Source organism: Garra rufa, chromosome 1 (assembly GCF_049309525.1).
Source record: "Garra rufa chromosome 1, GarRuf1.0, whole genome shotgun sequence".
NCBI classification, from domain to species: Eukaryota; Metazoa; Chordata; class Actinopteri; order Cypriniformes; family Cyprinidae; genus Garra; species Garra rufa.
Window position 1 is genome coordinate 62,409,930 of NC_133361.1, and position 16,830 is coordinate 62,426,759.

Here is a 16,830-nt window from a genome sequence, read left to right on the forward strand (position 1 = left end):
ATTGAATAATGTGTCACTGTGCTGTGCTCAAATCAGGAGATGATGATGAAGTCAGTATGACTGTGGATTGGCTGTGACTTTGTGAGTTTTGTTAAAAACAAAGAAATAAACATGAAATCAGTCAATATCCACATATAAACCAACATGAAGTTTTTCTTCACAACCAATCTATTGTTTTATTTAATATAGCAATTAAAATTCAGATGTAATGTTTAAATTGGGTCATATGTGAGGATCTAAGGCTGTAGTTATTTGGTGGTGGTGAGATGTGACAGATTAATAAACAACATTACAGCGCCATCTTCTGGTATTGTACCGGACTGTCTGGTGACGTCACATCATGGCGCGCTACATACTGTCTCGAAGTAGTATCTTTCGGTTCACTCAAGGATATAAAAACAGTCAGCGACCCAGCAAATGCTGTGGATGTGTGTACCTCTCGAATATAAATGTAATACACGATAGACCGAATCAGCGTTTCACAGTTGCTCTTGACTGCGGCGGTAAGAGAAATAACGTTTTCATGTCATTCCGACTTTTTGTCTCAAAACTCAGTGAGCTGCCTTTGGACAACATTATTGACCATCAAAACACATGATTCATAACACGCTGTTAACTAGCTGGTCAACACTCTCAGACAGGCTCAATTCAAATTCTATACGATTTTATGGTAACAATAACATAATACTTTCCCTTGTCATCTGAATCAGGAGCAGTGAGTAGTGCAGTATTGAAATACACTGTCAGTCATGATCAGCAGGTGGAGTTGATCTCTACAGAGGTTCCTGAATCACACAGGGGTAAAGGTGTAGCAGCTCACCTGGCAAAGGTGAAATCACTCTACTGCTTTCCTCAGTTCTACATGACCTGTTGTTTCCTGTAACTCAGTAATGAATTTCTCTCTCTCTGTTTTCTTAGGCTGCTCTGGATTTTGTTGTTGAAGAGAAGTTGACAGCGAGGATATCTTGTTGGTACATTAGAAAATATGTAGATGAAAATCCACATCTTGGATACCAGGCTTATATTGAAAATAAATAAATAAATAAAGGAAGAATTAAACAATGCCTTATCAAAAGATTTTACCTCCTTTGCAACTCGACTCCTTGCAGTCTAATGACAGGATGAACAGAGTTTTTGGAGCCTACAAGTACACTAACTTTTAAAGTTTTTATTTTTTATCTAAAGTACAGCAAAAACAGTAACATTTTTAAATATTTTACTATTTAAAACAACTGTTTTCAATTTGAATGTATTTTCAAATGTAATTTCTACCTGTGATTTCAAAGCTGAATTTTAAGCATTTACTTCAGTCACATGATCCTTTAGAAATAATCCTACTATTCTGATTTGCTGCTCAAAAACATTTATTAATATTATTATTTTGAAAACAGCTGAGTGAATTTTTTCAGATTTCCTTGATGAATAGAAAGTTCAAAAGAACTGCATTTATCTCAAATAGTAATTTCAAATAGTACAAATATTTCACAATATTACTGCTTTGCTGTATTTTGGATCAAATAAATGCAGGCTTGGGGAGCAAAAGAGAATAAAGCATTAAAATCTAACTGTCCAAAAACTGTTGACTGGTAGTGTACAAGAGAGATACAAACAAACACATCAGCAAATGGTCAAGCGTACAAACGTATGACTTAATCCATGCGGCAATCCTGTCCTAAGAGTGTTGAAATATTAAATTTATCAGATATTTTATTCTAAACCTGTTTGTCATCTGTTAACTTCCATTTGGGAAAAAAAATGAAGATTTTTCTATCAAGTTACCATCTCAGTTGCTATCCAGAACATTAACAAAATAGTCCATGTGACATCAGTGGTTCAACCGTAATTTTATGAAGCTATGAGAATACTTTTTGTGCACATAAAAAAAATTATTTAACGACTTTACAAACAACTACCCAGATAGCACACGCACGTCTGCAAGATGTCTGTTAAATATCTCTTGATCTGGAAAGCATCTGCTGTGTACAAACATCTGGCAGAGGTTTACAAACATTCTAAATCATAAACTAATAGACGTCTGTTTGACACCTGATAGGAAACATCCAAAAGACATATTGCAGATGAGCAAACTACATCTTGCAGATGTCAAATAGACGTTGCTATTGCAAATTGCTTTGAAACACCCTAGCAATCCCAATAAATCATGTTGTTACTACTGTTAATATTATTACTATCATCATCATCATCATTAGGCCCATTATTAATATATTATTATTTTAATTTAAAAGGTGTTGTTCAATAATTCCATGTTATACATCTTCACTATTTGTTAAAACCTATGTGTAATCACTCTGCTGGAATTATTAATAAGCTTGTTATTTTTGTCATTTGAAACACAAAGATTGTTGTGTTCCAAATCACAATGTTCCACCTTTTGAAAAGTAATGAGTAAAGTATTTTTTTCAATTTAAAAATGTAACTTCACAGTTTAAATTCACATTTTATTACATGAATACATCACAAACATAAGGTGTCCTGCAATGCTCATTCAAAATCAATTTATCTGTCAGAAAAAAATTATTTAAATTTTTGCTTTTGAAATGAGTAGCCTAAATAGAGTTTTCTTATTGTCATTTTAAGTGGCACTCTGTGATATGTATTATTTGTTAGTTGTAATGTTTTATTATTTATTTATTTAAGCCTGCTGTGGCAAGTATAGCATAGTACGTCGCCTACATTCCAACGTCATCATGTTCAGTCTGACTTGATGTGCTTCCTGCTGTCTGGTTTTGCGGATCTCAGTAGTGATGGGATTTATGGCTCTTTGAGGGGATCCGGATCTTGGCGATCCATTCCTTTCAAAGAGCCGTTAAAAAGAAAATAATCACTGGGAGGAATGATGAGGTGAGATTTGTAGTCAAATAATTAAAACTCAAATATGACACACCAATATATGAGTTTGAATTATTCTGAAATATTGATTATTACCTCATTTGTCATGTGTGGACTATATTCTATAGGGTTGCACAACATCCCTCGGCTTAGACAGTGACATCACTATTATGGATTTACCTTAAGTATAAAGTGTGTGTATGTAAAGCTATGTTGACTTATGTTATTCATACAATACCTACTCACAAATAAACATCAAAAACAAAGCCGGCCCCAATTAATTTCTGTGCAAAACAGCTTTTACAACAAACACTTCCACACAAGAACATTGTTATCACACAGGAACATTTTGATAAAAAAAAATAAACAATTTAAAGTTTTAAATATATACTGTAGGCAAAATTTGAATAAATAAAATGGAAAGTCTACATACAGTCAACTATTACTACTATTACTACTGTAAACTTTGCAAATAGGAGATCAGCCCCTTCAAGTTTTAAATGAACAATAACAAAGTGGGCTGCAATGAATGTCTATGCAAAACAGCTTTTAGTGAAACAATTCTATACAAGTACAGTATCACAAAAGAACATTTTGATAGATAACAAAAATACTTAAAGTATTAGACATATAGATACTGTCCCGCGGAGGAGCTAATTTGTGTGCATCTGTGTGAAACACGCATAGGAAAGAAAGAACGGCTCCCCCCGAGCCGCGACTCGGCTCCCATCGTTCATGTTTATGAGCCGTTCAAAAGAATCGGTTCGTTCGCGAACGTCACAACTCTAGAACTCAGCTCTCCTCATAAAGTGAAACCGAAACTTATCATGATCACACCAGACGCCATTTCGAATAAGTCGAAATCAACAATATCATCGGTAAGTTCGTTAAAACATTTAACAGCAGTGTAATACAAGTCAATTTCAATATCAATAAGGACCTTTTGCGTTTAAACAGACCGTAAGTCGAAGTCAAACACGTCAAAGATGATCGTCGAAAACGACGAGAAGAGCAGCACCGGTTAAAACAGTTTCTATCTTTGGGCCTGTATTTCCAACTGTATTTTCTATGTCAGTCACATTAATCCTAGTCCTAAGAAAACTCTTTTAAAGTTTAACAATTCGGTTACCTTGAGTTTTGTGCTAGTTAATCGTTTGACATTCGCGAAAATAGCCGTTATATTCTCCGCTTTTTATCACATAGGCCTACTTAGGCCAGACCAACTTGGAAATCATTGGTGGACGAAAAACACAAAAAAGTACAAACATTCGCGGTATAGGCTAACAATGAAGCCTTCCCTAAATATGTTATACCCTTTTATACTTGCTGGGTCGGACATCGGATATTTAAACAAATAAGGTAAAACTAAATGTGTGCTGACAAACAGACTTCATAGGCCAAAATATTGTAACATATTAAGAAAAACACTTACTAGTTTTATATAATTTAACGATGCTTTGACAGCGGGGAAGATGCATGTGCATCATTTTGTGTTATGTTTATTTTATTATTTTTTTTTATTTTCAGACAGTGATAAACTCCTGTGGACTTGTCAGTATTTAAGCCTTTTATACAGTAGGGTTAAACAGCTTGCTCATTTACAGAAGATTTAGTTCACAAACAGTTGACAGTCATGTCAATCCTAAAATTTGGCATTAATAACTTACTTTATGTGCCAGTCAGTTGTACGCACTCAAGCTCTGAGGATCTCCGTTGTTGACTCTTTTTTTTAGTCGAGTGGTTTTCAATCCTGGTCCTAGGGACCCACTGCTCTGCACATGTCACATGTCTTCTTACCTGACACTCTCAGTTCAGTACAGTTGAGTAAATTTTGACAAGAAATTATAATGCAAACAACAGTCTTCATGGCCTTATTGTGGTGTTGGCTGATGTAGTGATGGATATTGATTGCTGACCATGGCAACCATGTTTTTGATAAGTCTGGAAAGTCTTCAAATAAAGTTTACGTGAATGTTCAGACAAAATTTTAAAATGAAGGGATACCAAACGTGACATTTAAATCATAAGATGTGGCTCTCCATTAACAAAAAGTAAACTTGTGATTGAGATGCGAGTAGAGTTGACGCGACAGCTCAATGAGCATTCAGAATGATACATGAACTGCTAGGCCAGCTACTGTTTCACATCTTCGTTGATTAAATTATTAACACTTTTTCTTTTACATGATATTAATAAAATCATAGTGTGTATTTAAACTAAGTGCAAATAGTCTGCCTAGTTAGCAGAGGCTATTTACACTAACTCTGCACACCAACGTGTGATCGGGTGAATTCTCCTTTTTCAAAACTACTACTTTGTAAAGATTAGATTAGATTCAGATCCAACTTTATTGTCATTACATATGTACAAGTACACGGCAACAAAATGCAGTTTAGGTCTAACCAGGAGTGCAATAAGCAGCAAGTGCAGGATATAGGTATATTTTATAAGTTATAAGTGCACTTATAGGAGATATGTGCAGGGAGAAGCTACGGATAATATTTACAGATGAAGTACTGTCAGCATAATTTACAGATGATAATTAACTACAATTAGAATGTACAAAACATAGAGGAACACAATATACAGGTTGCTATTAATTATAATATAAATTGCAGGTAGATATGAACATAATATACAGGTTACTGTTTACTGAAGCAGGAATTTACAAATAGACATGCATAGATATAGGTTTATCACAAGTGTACAATATGTATATGTGCAATGGAAACATTTACAAATGGGTATGTCAGGCGCAGAGGTGTCAGTGGGGGGCAGAGTTCAATGTGCAGCAATGTGCAACAGAGCAGCTTCCGTACCAGACTGTGACACAATTTGTAAGGATGCTTTCTATTGTGCAGCGATTGAAGTTCACCAGGATAGCTGAGGACAGCTGGTTCTTCTTATGTGTTCTCAAAAAGAAGAGGTGCTGGTGAGCCTTCTTTATTATTTCCTTTATTTAGCCAGGAGATCACATTGAGACAGTACTATCTCTTCTTCCAGTGAGACCTGGTCAAAACGGCAGCACATAAAGTTTCACAAAGAAGATCACAAAACACAATACCACAAAAATTACTAAATCAGATCATAAAAAACAATTACATGTATCCTTTAAAACATTATACAGAAGATGTTTAAAAGTACTCAAAGTTGGAAGATTGTCAAGATTAAGCCGATTTTGAAGATCATTCCAAGCCTTAGGAGCATAAAAGGAGAAAGTACATTTGCCAAGATTTGACGTTACCCTTGGGACTATTAACCGAATACAGGAACCAGATCTAGTGCGTTGATTATTTGAGTGAAATCTTAACAAATTAGACAAATAAGATGGTAGTTTACCTAAAAGAGCCTTTAAAATAAATAAATACAAATGTAATTTTCTCCTTTGATATAAAGATAACCAGTCTAAGGAATTATACAAAATACAGTGATGCGTTCGTGAATCTGCACCTGTGACAAAGCGTATTGCTGCATGATAAACAGAATCTAGTTTTCTCAACAGAGTAACAGATGCATGCATATATATATGGTCACCGTAATCAAGTATAGACAAAAATGTACTCTCTACTAATTTCTTACGAGCCTTATAAGGAAAACAATTTTTTAACCGATATAAAAAACCTAATTTCGGCCTGAGCTTTTTTAGTAACTTGTCAATGTGTATATCAAAGGTTAATCTCTCATCAATCCAAATACCTAGGTATTTATAAGAGCTTACTCTTTCTATTGATACACCGTTCGAAGGTATAATTTGTCTGATCTGTTACCTTAGTGCGGCCACGGCTGAAAATCATATATTTAGTCTTCTTTAAATTTAAAACCAGTTTTAACTCCTGCAACGTTGACTGTAATAATTGAAAAGCGTTCTGTAGATGTTGTAAAGCTTGATTTAAAGAGTGTGCAGCTGTATATATAATTGCATCGTCTGCATACAGATGTATTTTAGCTAAATCTATTCCATGACCTAAATCATTAATGTAAATAGAAAATAACAATGGAGCTAAAACAGATCCTTGGGGAACCCCAGTGTTTACGTGGAGAAAGGAAGAGTTATAATTTTCAACAGTCACACATTGAGTGCGTTCTGAAAAATAATTTTCAAACCATTTTAAAGCGGGTTGACTGAAACCTAAAAGCCTAAGTCTCTGTAACATTAACTTATGGTCTACTGAGTCAAAGGCTTTGGACAAATCAATAAATAGAGCAGCACAGAATTGTTTACTGTCTAAAGAGAATGTTATATCATTTAAAACTGATGTAGCTGCAGTGACAGTACTGTGTCCCGTTCTGAACCCTGACTGGTAATCCTGAAGAATATTATTAGCTGACAAATATTGTTTTAATTGGACGTTTATCAATGATTCAAAGACTTTGGCTAAAACCGATAATCTAGAGATAGGACGGTAATTATTTGGGTCCGTTGGATCTCCCCCTTTTAATAATGGAATAACCATTGCAGATTTCCACATTTTAGGTATTACATTAGAAGTGAGACTTAAATTTAATAAAGAGGCTATAGGTTCTGCAACGAGATCAGCTGCCAATCGTAAGAAATACGGCTCAATTTTATCAATTCCTGGTGATTTTTTTATGTCTAGAGTCTCTAGAGCTTTATGAACCTGTGCAACAGTAATAGACGTAAAATTAAATAAATCTGGAGTGCTATTTTGAACAAGCTCAATAGATGCATTTGAAGTATGGACATTTGAGTTGGAAGACTCAGAGGTTAAGCCGGCAGATATAAAGTAATTATTAAAAGTATCTGCAACAGCTTCTCTGCCCTTAACTTCAGTGTTGTTAACATTTAAAAAATTTGGGAAATTAGAAGCTAATTTAGTTACTGAAAAAGACTTAACTAATTTCCAAAAACGTACAGGATTGTTTAGGTTTTCATTAACCATAGACAAATAATAATCACACTTTGCCCTTTTGATTAATTTTGTGCACTTATTCCGTAAAGCTCTATATGAGTTCCAATCCATAAAATTATTTGATTTTTTTGCCTTGGCCCATAAATTATTCCTCTGTTGTATAGAAGTAGAAACAGTATGATTGAACCAAGGATTATCCTTACCACTTATCCTAAATCGTTTAACTGGGGCATGTTTGTCACAAATAGATAAAAATGTTGATCTGAAATAGTCCCAGGCCAGATCAACATCAGGCATACATGAAACAACACCCAGATCACTGAGATAAATATCCCGTAAAAAGGCTTGTTCATTAAACTGTTTAAAAAGTCTTTTAAAAATATATCGCGATGAAGGTCTTGGAATTTTACAGTTTCTCACGCAGACAATTGCGCAGTGATCACTAATGTCGTTGCAGAAAACTCCTGATGCAGAATATCTGTGGGCAGCGTTAGTTAAAATTAAGTCCAATAGGGAAGATTTATCCGGATCCTTTTGATTTATCCGAGTTGTTGTATTAATCAACTGTACCAGACGGAGAGAGTCACAAACCTCCTTGAATGAGTCGGAGGAAGACGACAACCAGTCCCAATTCAGATCGCCAAGTAAAATCAGTTCATATGTAGTCCAGTTGTGAAGAAGTTCTGCAAGTAAAGTGCATGTTTCACTTGAAGACGATGAAGACGGGCGATAACATCCACCAACGATAATGTCCGAGCCGGAGACCAAGTGTAGTCTAAGCACCAGCAATTCCAGGCTGTTTACTTTACTTAATGAAAATATACGAGAACAATGTAAGTTAGACTTCACGTATATTGCAATTCCCCCTCCCTTTTTTGTACGATCACATCTAAAAACATTATGCTTTTAACCACTGATGCTTTTAACCAAGTTTCAGTGAGAACTATCATATCTGCTTCAGTCGCTTCTGCCCAAATTCTTAAAGAGTCCATTTTATTTGTCAAACTGCGCACATTCAGATGAAAAAAACGTAGTCCATTTGTTGATTTAAATTCGTCTGTAGTTTGAAATTGGCCTAACACAGGACCCGGGTTGGGGTGGATATTCCCAGATAAGAATAGCAGGATGAAGACTAACCATGATCTTCTCTTTGGACCCTCAATTGGGTCTCCACAACAAAGAGGCCTCGCACGGGCTGAAAGGCTCCCTTTCCCCTGGGTCCATAGGCAGCGCAGTCCACGCGAAGATTCTCCAAAAGTAAACAACAAGCCGCAAGACTTATCTCTCCATGATAGCAGCGGGCCATACTCCCTGAGCAATTCCGATGTAGTTCCAGTGTACAAGTCAGGCCGAAGACAAGGCGCTGTTAACTCGTAGATATATCCGTGGTCATTGGCAGTATAATCCACGCCGTCAAAAGGCACGCCAACCCCAGGCATCCACAGTGTCGTATAGCAACACTGAAGAATCAAATAAACAAGTGTACGCATTTTTTTTTTTCATAAAAACAACGATGTCCAGCCAGTCGCACTGATTAAAGTGCATAAAAACACTTAAAGTGCGCAGTGAAAAACACTATAACGAGCACTTAAAATCAAACAGTTAAAAAATAATAAGGACAGACCACACGCACACTAATACAGACAAGCCGCCATCTTGAGAGCCATCTTCTTGTCCAGGCTGGAGGTGTTGGTGGTCCAGGATAGATCCTCTGAAATGTGGGTCCCCAGGAACTTGAAGGAAGAAACAGGCTCAACCGCCTGATTATTAAAGGCATTTGTTTTAAAACAAAAAAATTAAGGCAATAATCAAAAGGTTGAAGATAAATTATTGGGTTTCGAGGGCTTTATCATCCCAAAATGTGGCTATAATGTACTATAATACTGAGGTGGAAATAATTGCAACTATTTTCCAAAAGTAGCATCACAAATGCTAATGTGGGCATGACTGGCCACAAAAGTTTGTAGCCTGATGGTTAGAGACTCAGACTTGTAACCTAGTTGGTTGCGGGTTCGAGTCTCAGGTCTAGTAGGGATTGTCAGTGGGGGACTGAGTTATCAGCACTTTCTCCATCCTCAATACCACAACTGAGGTGAGCCCCTGAGCAAGTCACCGAACCCCCAACTGCTCCCCGGCTGCCACCGAAATATGGCTGCTCACTGCTCCAGGTGTGCGTTTACTTCTCACTGCTGTGTGTGTGCACTTGGATGGGTTAAATGCACAGCACAAATTCAGAGTATGGGTCACTATACTTGGCCACAGGTCACACCCTTTTTTTTTAATAGCAAAAAATCCTGCTAAGATAGTGTACATAGAATCTATAGCTATTTGCACTTAGTGTAAATAGGTTCCTTCGCTATATACACTTAGTCCAAGTAGTCGCTGCCTAATAAAATAGTGTGAATTGTTGAGGATATGCCATTTACACAGTCAATCACAGAAGGTTGATTTTAAATTAAATGTCAGTATTTTCATGAACCACGAAAACTTGCGGCTAAAGTATCAAGTTTCCCTGACTGATTAGGAATGTCAGCGTCGACTGCAAAAAATAAACAGTGAATTCAGTGCTTATACTCCAGGTTTCAAGCAATGATTGGCCAGACCTATTATGAATGACAGTGGCTTTTGAGTCTTTCTAACAGAACTTGTGCTTAAAGGGGAAACTTTCGCCAAAATGCAATCTGGGTTGTTTTTTGGATTGTAAACGAGTCAAACTTTCATCTAAAAGCATAATTACGAAGAAAGAGCCACTTTTAAGGTTGACCATGATTGAATGAATGAATGAATGAATGAATGATGGATTTATATAGCGCTTTCATTGTGTATTGCCGTACACCCAAAGCGCTTTACAATCATATGGGGGAACTCTCCTCAACCACCACCAGTTGATTTTGTTTTCTGGTCAAATGGCCAGTGAATGGGAGTGCTAGGGGCCCTACTTTGAGCGCATCAAAATCAATATTTTTACAACACTAAGAAGGCTTGACACACCATGAAACTTTGCTCGAAGTATCGCCTGGGTCTCTCCGAATGTGAATGAATGGACTCCATAGGACGAAATGTCATAAAGTTTTAATTCCAATGAAAAAAGCATGATCACTTAGCAATATCTTTATATAATAATTATAATAATGGAAATATGCTTAAGGAGCTATCCATCTTTACTCTCCTCACTATTACGTCGCATTCGGAGATCGACACTTCTTGACTGGCAAGATGGCTGCGAGTGGAAACCAAAACAGTGAAAGTGAGTTCTTCAAAACCTTTCTTTTTCCGCCTTCTTAGTGTTGTGAAAATATTGATTTTGATGCGCTCAAAGTACTGCCCCTAGCACTCCCATTCACTGGCCATTTGACCAGAAAACAAAATCATGGTCAATCTTAAAAGTGGCTCTTTCCTCGTAAGTATGCTTTAAGATGAAAGTTTGACTAGTTTACAATCCAAAAAAGAAACCTGATTGCATTTTGGCAAAAGTTTTCCTTTAAATCTTTATTTCTCTGTTTCCACATGCAGGCCTGAGTTTCTTTTATAGCAAGAAGCGAAGCAGACGAACAGCCTGTAAAATGAGTGTGTATGAGGAGAGAGAGCAGGAGGCTCCTGTTGACACTCAGAGAGTATCATCTCCAGGAATCAGCTGTGTGTCTATGAAGAGTAACAACTCTATGCATCAGCCCCCTACTCTCAGAGAAGTAGACACAGAGAGAGCATCATCTCCAGGAATCAGCTGTGTGTCTATGAAGAGTAACAACTCTATGCATCAGCCCCCTACTCTCAGAGAAGTAGACACAGAGAGAGCATCATCTCCAGGAATCAGCTGTGTGTCTATGAAGAGTAACAACTCTTTGCATCAGCCCCCTACTCTCAGAGAAGTAGACACAGAGAGAGCATCATCTCCAGGAATCAGCTGTGTGTCTATGAAGAGTAACAACTCTATGTATCAGCCCCCTAATCTCAGAGAAGTAGACACAGAGAGAGCATCATCTCCAGGAATCAGCTGTGTGTCTATGAAGAGTAACAACTCTATGCATCAGCCCCCTACTCTCAGAGAAGTAGACACAGAGAGAGCATCATCTCCAGGAATCAGCTGTGTGTCTATGAAGAGTAACAACTCTATGCATCAGCCCCCTACTCTCAGAGAAGTAGACACAGAGAGAGCATCATCTCCAGGATTCAGCTGTGTGTCGATGAAGAGTAACAACTCTATGTATCAGCCCCCTACTCTCAGAGAAGTAGACACAGAGAGAGTATCATCTCCAGGAATCAGCTGTGTGTCTATGAAGAGTAACAACTCTATGCATCAGCCCCCTACTCTCAGAGAAGTAGACACAGAGAGAGCGTCATCTCCAGGAATCAGCTGTGTGTCTATGAAGAGTAACAACTCTATGCATCAGCCCCCTATTCTCAGAGAAGTAGACACAGAGGCCATGGTTGAGCCTCCTGTTCTCAATGATGGACCTGCTGTGACCTTTGACCCTGTGTAAGTATCATGACAGTGGATGTGATTTTTTTACAAACATAATGCTGCACTCACTGAGGTCCTTCTCATTGAATGTTTCAATAATAATAGAGATTCCTCATTAGAGTCATTTTAACTAGTTAAATTCCTTACACACCTGCATGATCACTGAAATGTAAACCATGCTTTGCAAGTCAAAAATATATTTAAAAACATTTGTACGGGCCCCCTAAACGTTGTAGGTTAATGTGGCCTCCAACACTCTTTTTTGTTTTCTTTTCTGCAGGTAAATAAAACAGCTGTTCAATTGACAGTATAAATGCTTGGAAATAATATTTAACATTTTCAAGTATATGCATTATTTGTAGCAAGCCAGCCACAAAATAATCCCAGTAAACGTGTTTTCTTACTTTAATATAACACGAATCGTCATTTTATCACACAATATAAACAATAAATTTGTTACCAGCTCTTTAATATGGCATGAGATCACAGTATTCACCTCAGTTCATGCAGCATGTGAATCAATCATCTTTTTCCTCTTTTCTTCTCTTTTCCTTTCTTTACAGTCTATGTTGTCTAGTTCCAGCACAAAATGAATGAATATCAGAAGACATGTTGAAAAAAATCAGAACAACTTAAAACGAATCTCATGTATTCAATCAATCAGTGTGTCAAAAATCATCAATAACACAGCTTGTGAATATGGAATAACAATCGTAACATAACAGTTACCTCAGAAACGCCAACAATATAATTTTGTCAACCTTGTTTTATTTTCATAATCATTCAGTTAACCAGACTTTTTTAGTAGGTGGAAATTTCACATTAATTAACTTCATGCAATATAACACAACTTCAATCTCCTAATTTTGACTTAATTATAATTAATTAAAAAAAGCAAAAAGACAGAAAAACCCCCAAAACTGCTCACTCATTTTAGTTGTATTTAAATTCATCCACAATGTCCTTTTTGTTTAATTTAAGGCTTTGTCTCATTTTTTTTTTAAGAAAGAATGGCTTCTTTCGATGGTCTTTCGATAAAAGAGAATTAAAATGAAAGAAAGAGAATTAAAATGGGGCAGTTGTCGCTGAAACTATAGATGTGATACCGTTGTGATACAGTCTTTCCAACCAGCTAGCTACCAACCTCACACAAGTATTTTTTAAGCCTTTAAAGTGTACGATCACATCTGTGTAATTAGAATGTTAACAGCGTCTCGTGATCAACTACTAAATTCACATCTGCTTTTCCTGGCGCTGGGCGAGAGACGGACATGCTTCCAGAGTCTCCGATGGTTCCACCCAGTCATCCAGAGTCTTCTCCGGGCTCGTCCAGTTCTCCAGAATCTCCGCTGGTTCCGTCAAATGCTCCAAGGTCTCCGAAGTTCCCACCCAGCCTCCCTCTCCCGCCTCCACGCAAGCCAGCCAGTCCTCCAGCCCTGTCTCCGCTGCCGCCCGTCTGCCCCACAGCTCACCCTCAGGCAGCGCCACCTAGGAGTGTGGTGCCATTGTGGGACATCCAGGCTCCAGCTGCGCCAAGGCGGATCATTCCCCAGTCCCTGCCTACATCCTCCGAGTCCTGGACTCCACCTCGGTCCTCCGACCCTTCGGCTCCGCCTTGGCTCCTGGCTCCCTCATCTCCACCGTGGCCCGTCATCCCACCAGCTCCACCGGGCTCCCTCGTCTCTCCGGCTCCGCCTTGGTCAGTCGTTGACCATCCGTCGCCTAAGGACTCCACTCCTCCGGCTTCACCTCGTCATTCCGTCCCTCCGGCTCCGTCAGGCTCCTCCTTCCCTCCAGCTCCGCCTATGTCCTCTGTCGCTCCGGTGTCACTGCGGTCTTCCGGAGCCCCAGCTCTGCCTCTGCCACTCTGGCTCCTTCCTCCTTCCACTCCACCCTGGCCTCACGTCCCAGATCATATGTCCATCTCCAGTTCGTCACCTGCTCCTCACCCGCCTCCTGAACCCCCACCTTCCCTCCGCTGGTGTATCCATTTCGGCGCGAGGACGCGCCGTTCCGGGAGGGGGGCCATATGTCACGTATCAGTCGTTCCCCACTCTACTCATCTTCACAGATCACTGTCACCTGGATCTAATCACCTGCGCACCTGTCCTCAATCATCCTCCTCACTATATGAACTCACTCCACACACCACTCATGGTCCGGGCTCGTTGACTCGTTCTAGAGAAAGCGGACTTCCAGTGTCTCTTTGCGAGTATCACTATCAAGATTACCTTCCCAATTGTACTTACCTGATCTCTGTCTCGTTCCAGTCTTCCAAGCGCCAGTCCTCTGTGTCTTCACAGTTTCCAGTCGTTAGTGGTGTGTGGCCGTAAGCTGACTTCCACGTCAGCGGAGGGTGGCGGATCCACAAACTCTCTGTACCCCTCTGGCTTTCGTTCTTGGAATCCTCCAGTCTCGCCACCTGTAACGGAAAGGACCTGTTACTCTCTTCACGTTACCATCCAGCTCTGAATTCATCACTTCAAGTCTTACTCACCTTCACGAACTCACCATTCACCTCCGGCACTGCTACTTGTATAAATAAAACATCACCTGTATTATACTTACCTTGTTGTCCCGTCTGCTTCATAACAATAATTAACACCTTTGTGAATATTTTGAATAAAAAAAGAAAAAGGAAATAAGTGAAAGTGTAAATGAAACTGTTTTAACAAACCAAATAGCTATCAGATCATGAAAAACACATGGAGTAACCAGAAGAAAACAAGCCCTTTATTGCATAATTCATTATGGTAATCAATAAAAAAGTGGTTGTATAAAGTGAAATCTTCAGTAATTTGAATCTGTCAACATGCCATTTGATGTTAATTCATGTTTATTTTGTGCTATAACTAGTAGTAAAGCAGGAGAGTTGATCAATTCAGGTGTGCTGCGTGTTTCTGCTTAAACAGATATGTGGCTATAATGATCTCCAGATTGATATAAATTGCAATTATTGTTTAGAATTTGTGACAAAATCAACAGAACTTGAAAGCTGAGACATTCTTCATATCAAATTAACATATCACATAGCTTATTGTAATTATTGGATGGGATGCATGCCAATAATAATGATTAGTGATGTTAAGTAATATTTATTATATTTGTAAAACTATTAGCTTTATCTGGGCCTATATCTTTGGATGTTGATGCCTCGGGTGCTGTAATATTTTAGATGTGTTCGCTGCTTTAGCCACCACTTTTCAACAGCATGTTTTACATATTGGATTCCATCTACAACCACTCCTGGATAACTTTAGCCAAAATGGTCCCAAATTGCTTAATTTGCATTTTCAGTGAAAACTAGGGAGATTGTGTTGTTCCACTGTGATTTAATTTTGAGAGTTTCACATGTGCTTTTATAGACAGGCACCAGTGAACTCAGCTAGGGACATCCTCACAGACCATCCAGACTGAGGCCAAAGTAGTTGATCCCAGCCTGAAAGACTAATTTTCATTTATTTTGTAGTTTTCAACCATAGCTCACCAAGACCTGTTCACACCTGTGTTTATGTTAATTTATTGGAGCAGACTGATAATTTACAGAAAAAAATATATTTCTTTCTTTTTTATATCTTTATATGTTTTAGTACCATCAGCAGGAAGAGAAAGAGAGCAGCTTCACCACTGCAGCCCCCTGATCTCAGTGATGGATCCGATCCCTTTGATCCTGTGTGAGTATTTTTGTGTACAGTCAGATATTCAACACAAATAATTAATTTAATTTTTAGTAGGGCTGGGTATTGTGACCAATTTGGCAATTCGATTCGATTCTTATATTTATGGTTTCGATTCGATTCGATTTCGATTCGATTCGATTCGATATCGATTAGCTATCAATATTTCATTTAAAATGTTAGTTTTGCAGACATGGGATCCATATTTTGATATAAATTCTGGTAACTGAAACTCTCCTACTTAAGTTTATTACTGAAATACACATCTACATTAATAATAGGGTGCACACAGTTGTTTATTTTAAACAACTTTTATTTTAAATGAACACTGTAACAAGAAGTCATAAATATGTGCATCCATTGTACACCATGTAAACAAACTGCAAAATGCACATTACTGTAAAAAATAAAAAGACTGTAAATGTGCAAAAGTGAAATCTATTAAGAACTTCAAACATGTTTAAGAAATAAAACTTTTTTTCTAGATTCAAAACACTCAAAACAGGCCCATCATAAAGCCTTTGTCTGCTTATACAAAATGAATATACATGAATATACAAAATGAATTACACAAACATGAATATAGATGAACTTGTCCTATTGGCACCGATGAACACTGCTTTGCAAATGTGGTTGTGGTATGATTTGAGATAAGATCATTTGATATTAGAAACATTAAATATTTTCTCTGTTTTGACAAAGGTCCTTTCTGATTGTTTCTCTTAATATCTTTTCAGTGGTTGGAGAGCTGACCAGATCAGATATGTGTCCCCTCAGACCTTCCCATCCCCTTACTATCAGAACCACTTCAGACATTGTGACTCAGAAGCAGCCCAGCAGCTCGATTCTCACCAACCAGTGCTTGATGATCTTCAGAGAGTCAAAGAACAGCACAGAATCAGCATGAAGTACAAGTATGAGAGCGTATTTGAGGGAATTAAACTACAAGAGAATCAAACTCTCCTGAACA

The 16,830-nt window shown here is 38.0% G+C and overlaps 1 protein-coding gene and 1 pseudogene across 1 annotated transcript; both read left to right on the plus strand.

The window, feature by feature from the left end:
* Positions 1–16,830, plus strand: part of LOC141318211 (uncharacterized) — an 81,446-nt pseudogene that overhangs the window by 55,735 nt on the left and 8,881 nt on the right.
* LOC141338158 (protein NATD1-like) lies at positions 341–1,062 on the plus strand. The gene is made up of 3 exons (XM_073843717.1): positions 341–503; positions 711–829; positions 919–1,062. The coding sequence occupies exons 1-3, from the start codon at positions 341–343 to the stop codon at positions 1,036–1,038; spliced, it is 402 nt and encodes a 133-aa protein (XP_073699818.1). The 3' UTR covers positions 1,039–1,062.

Excerpts from the sequence above, each read along its gene's own strand:
- LOC141338158 (XM_073843717.1), top strand. The coding sequence starts at position 341 with ATGGCGCGCTACATACTGTCTCGAAGTAGTATCTTTCGGTTCACTCAA. Across the intron at positions 504-710 it reads AGTTGCTCTTGACTGCGGCG|GAGCAGTGAGTAGTGCAGTA; the intron begins GTAAGAGAAATA and ends CATCTGAATCAG. Across the intron at positions 830-918 it reads TAGCAGCTCACCTGGCAAAG|GCTGCTCTGGATTTTGTTGT; the intron begins GTGAAATCACTC and ends CTGTTTTCTTAG.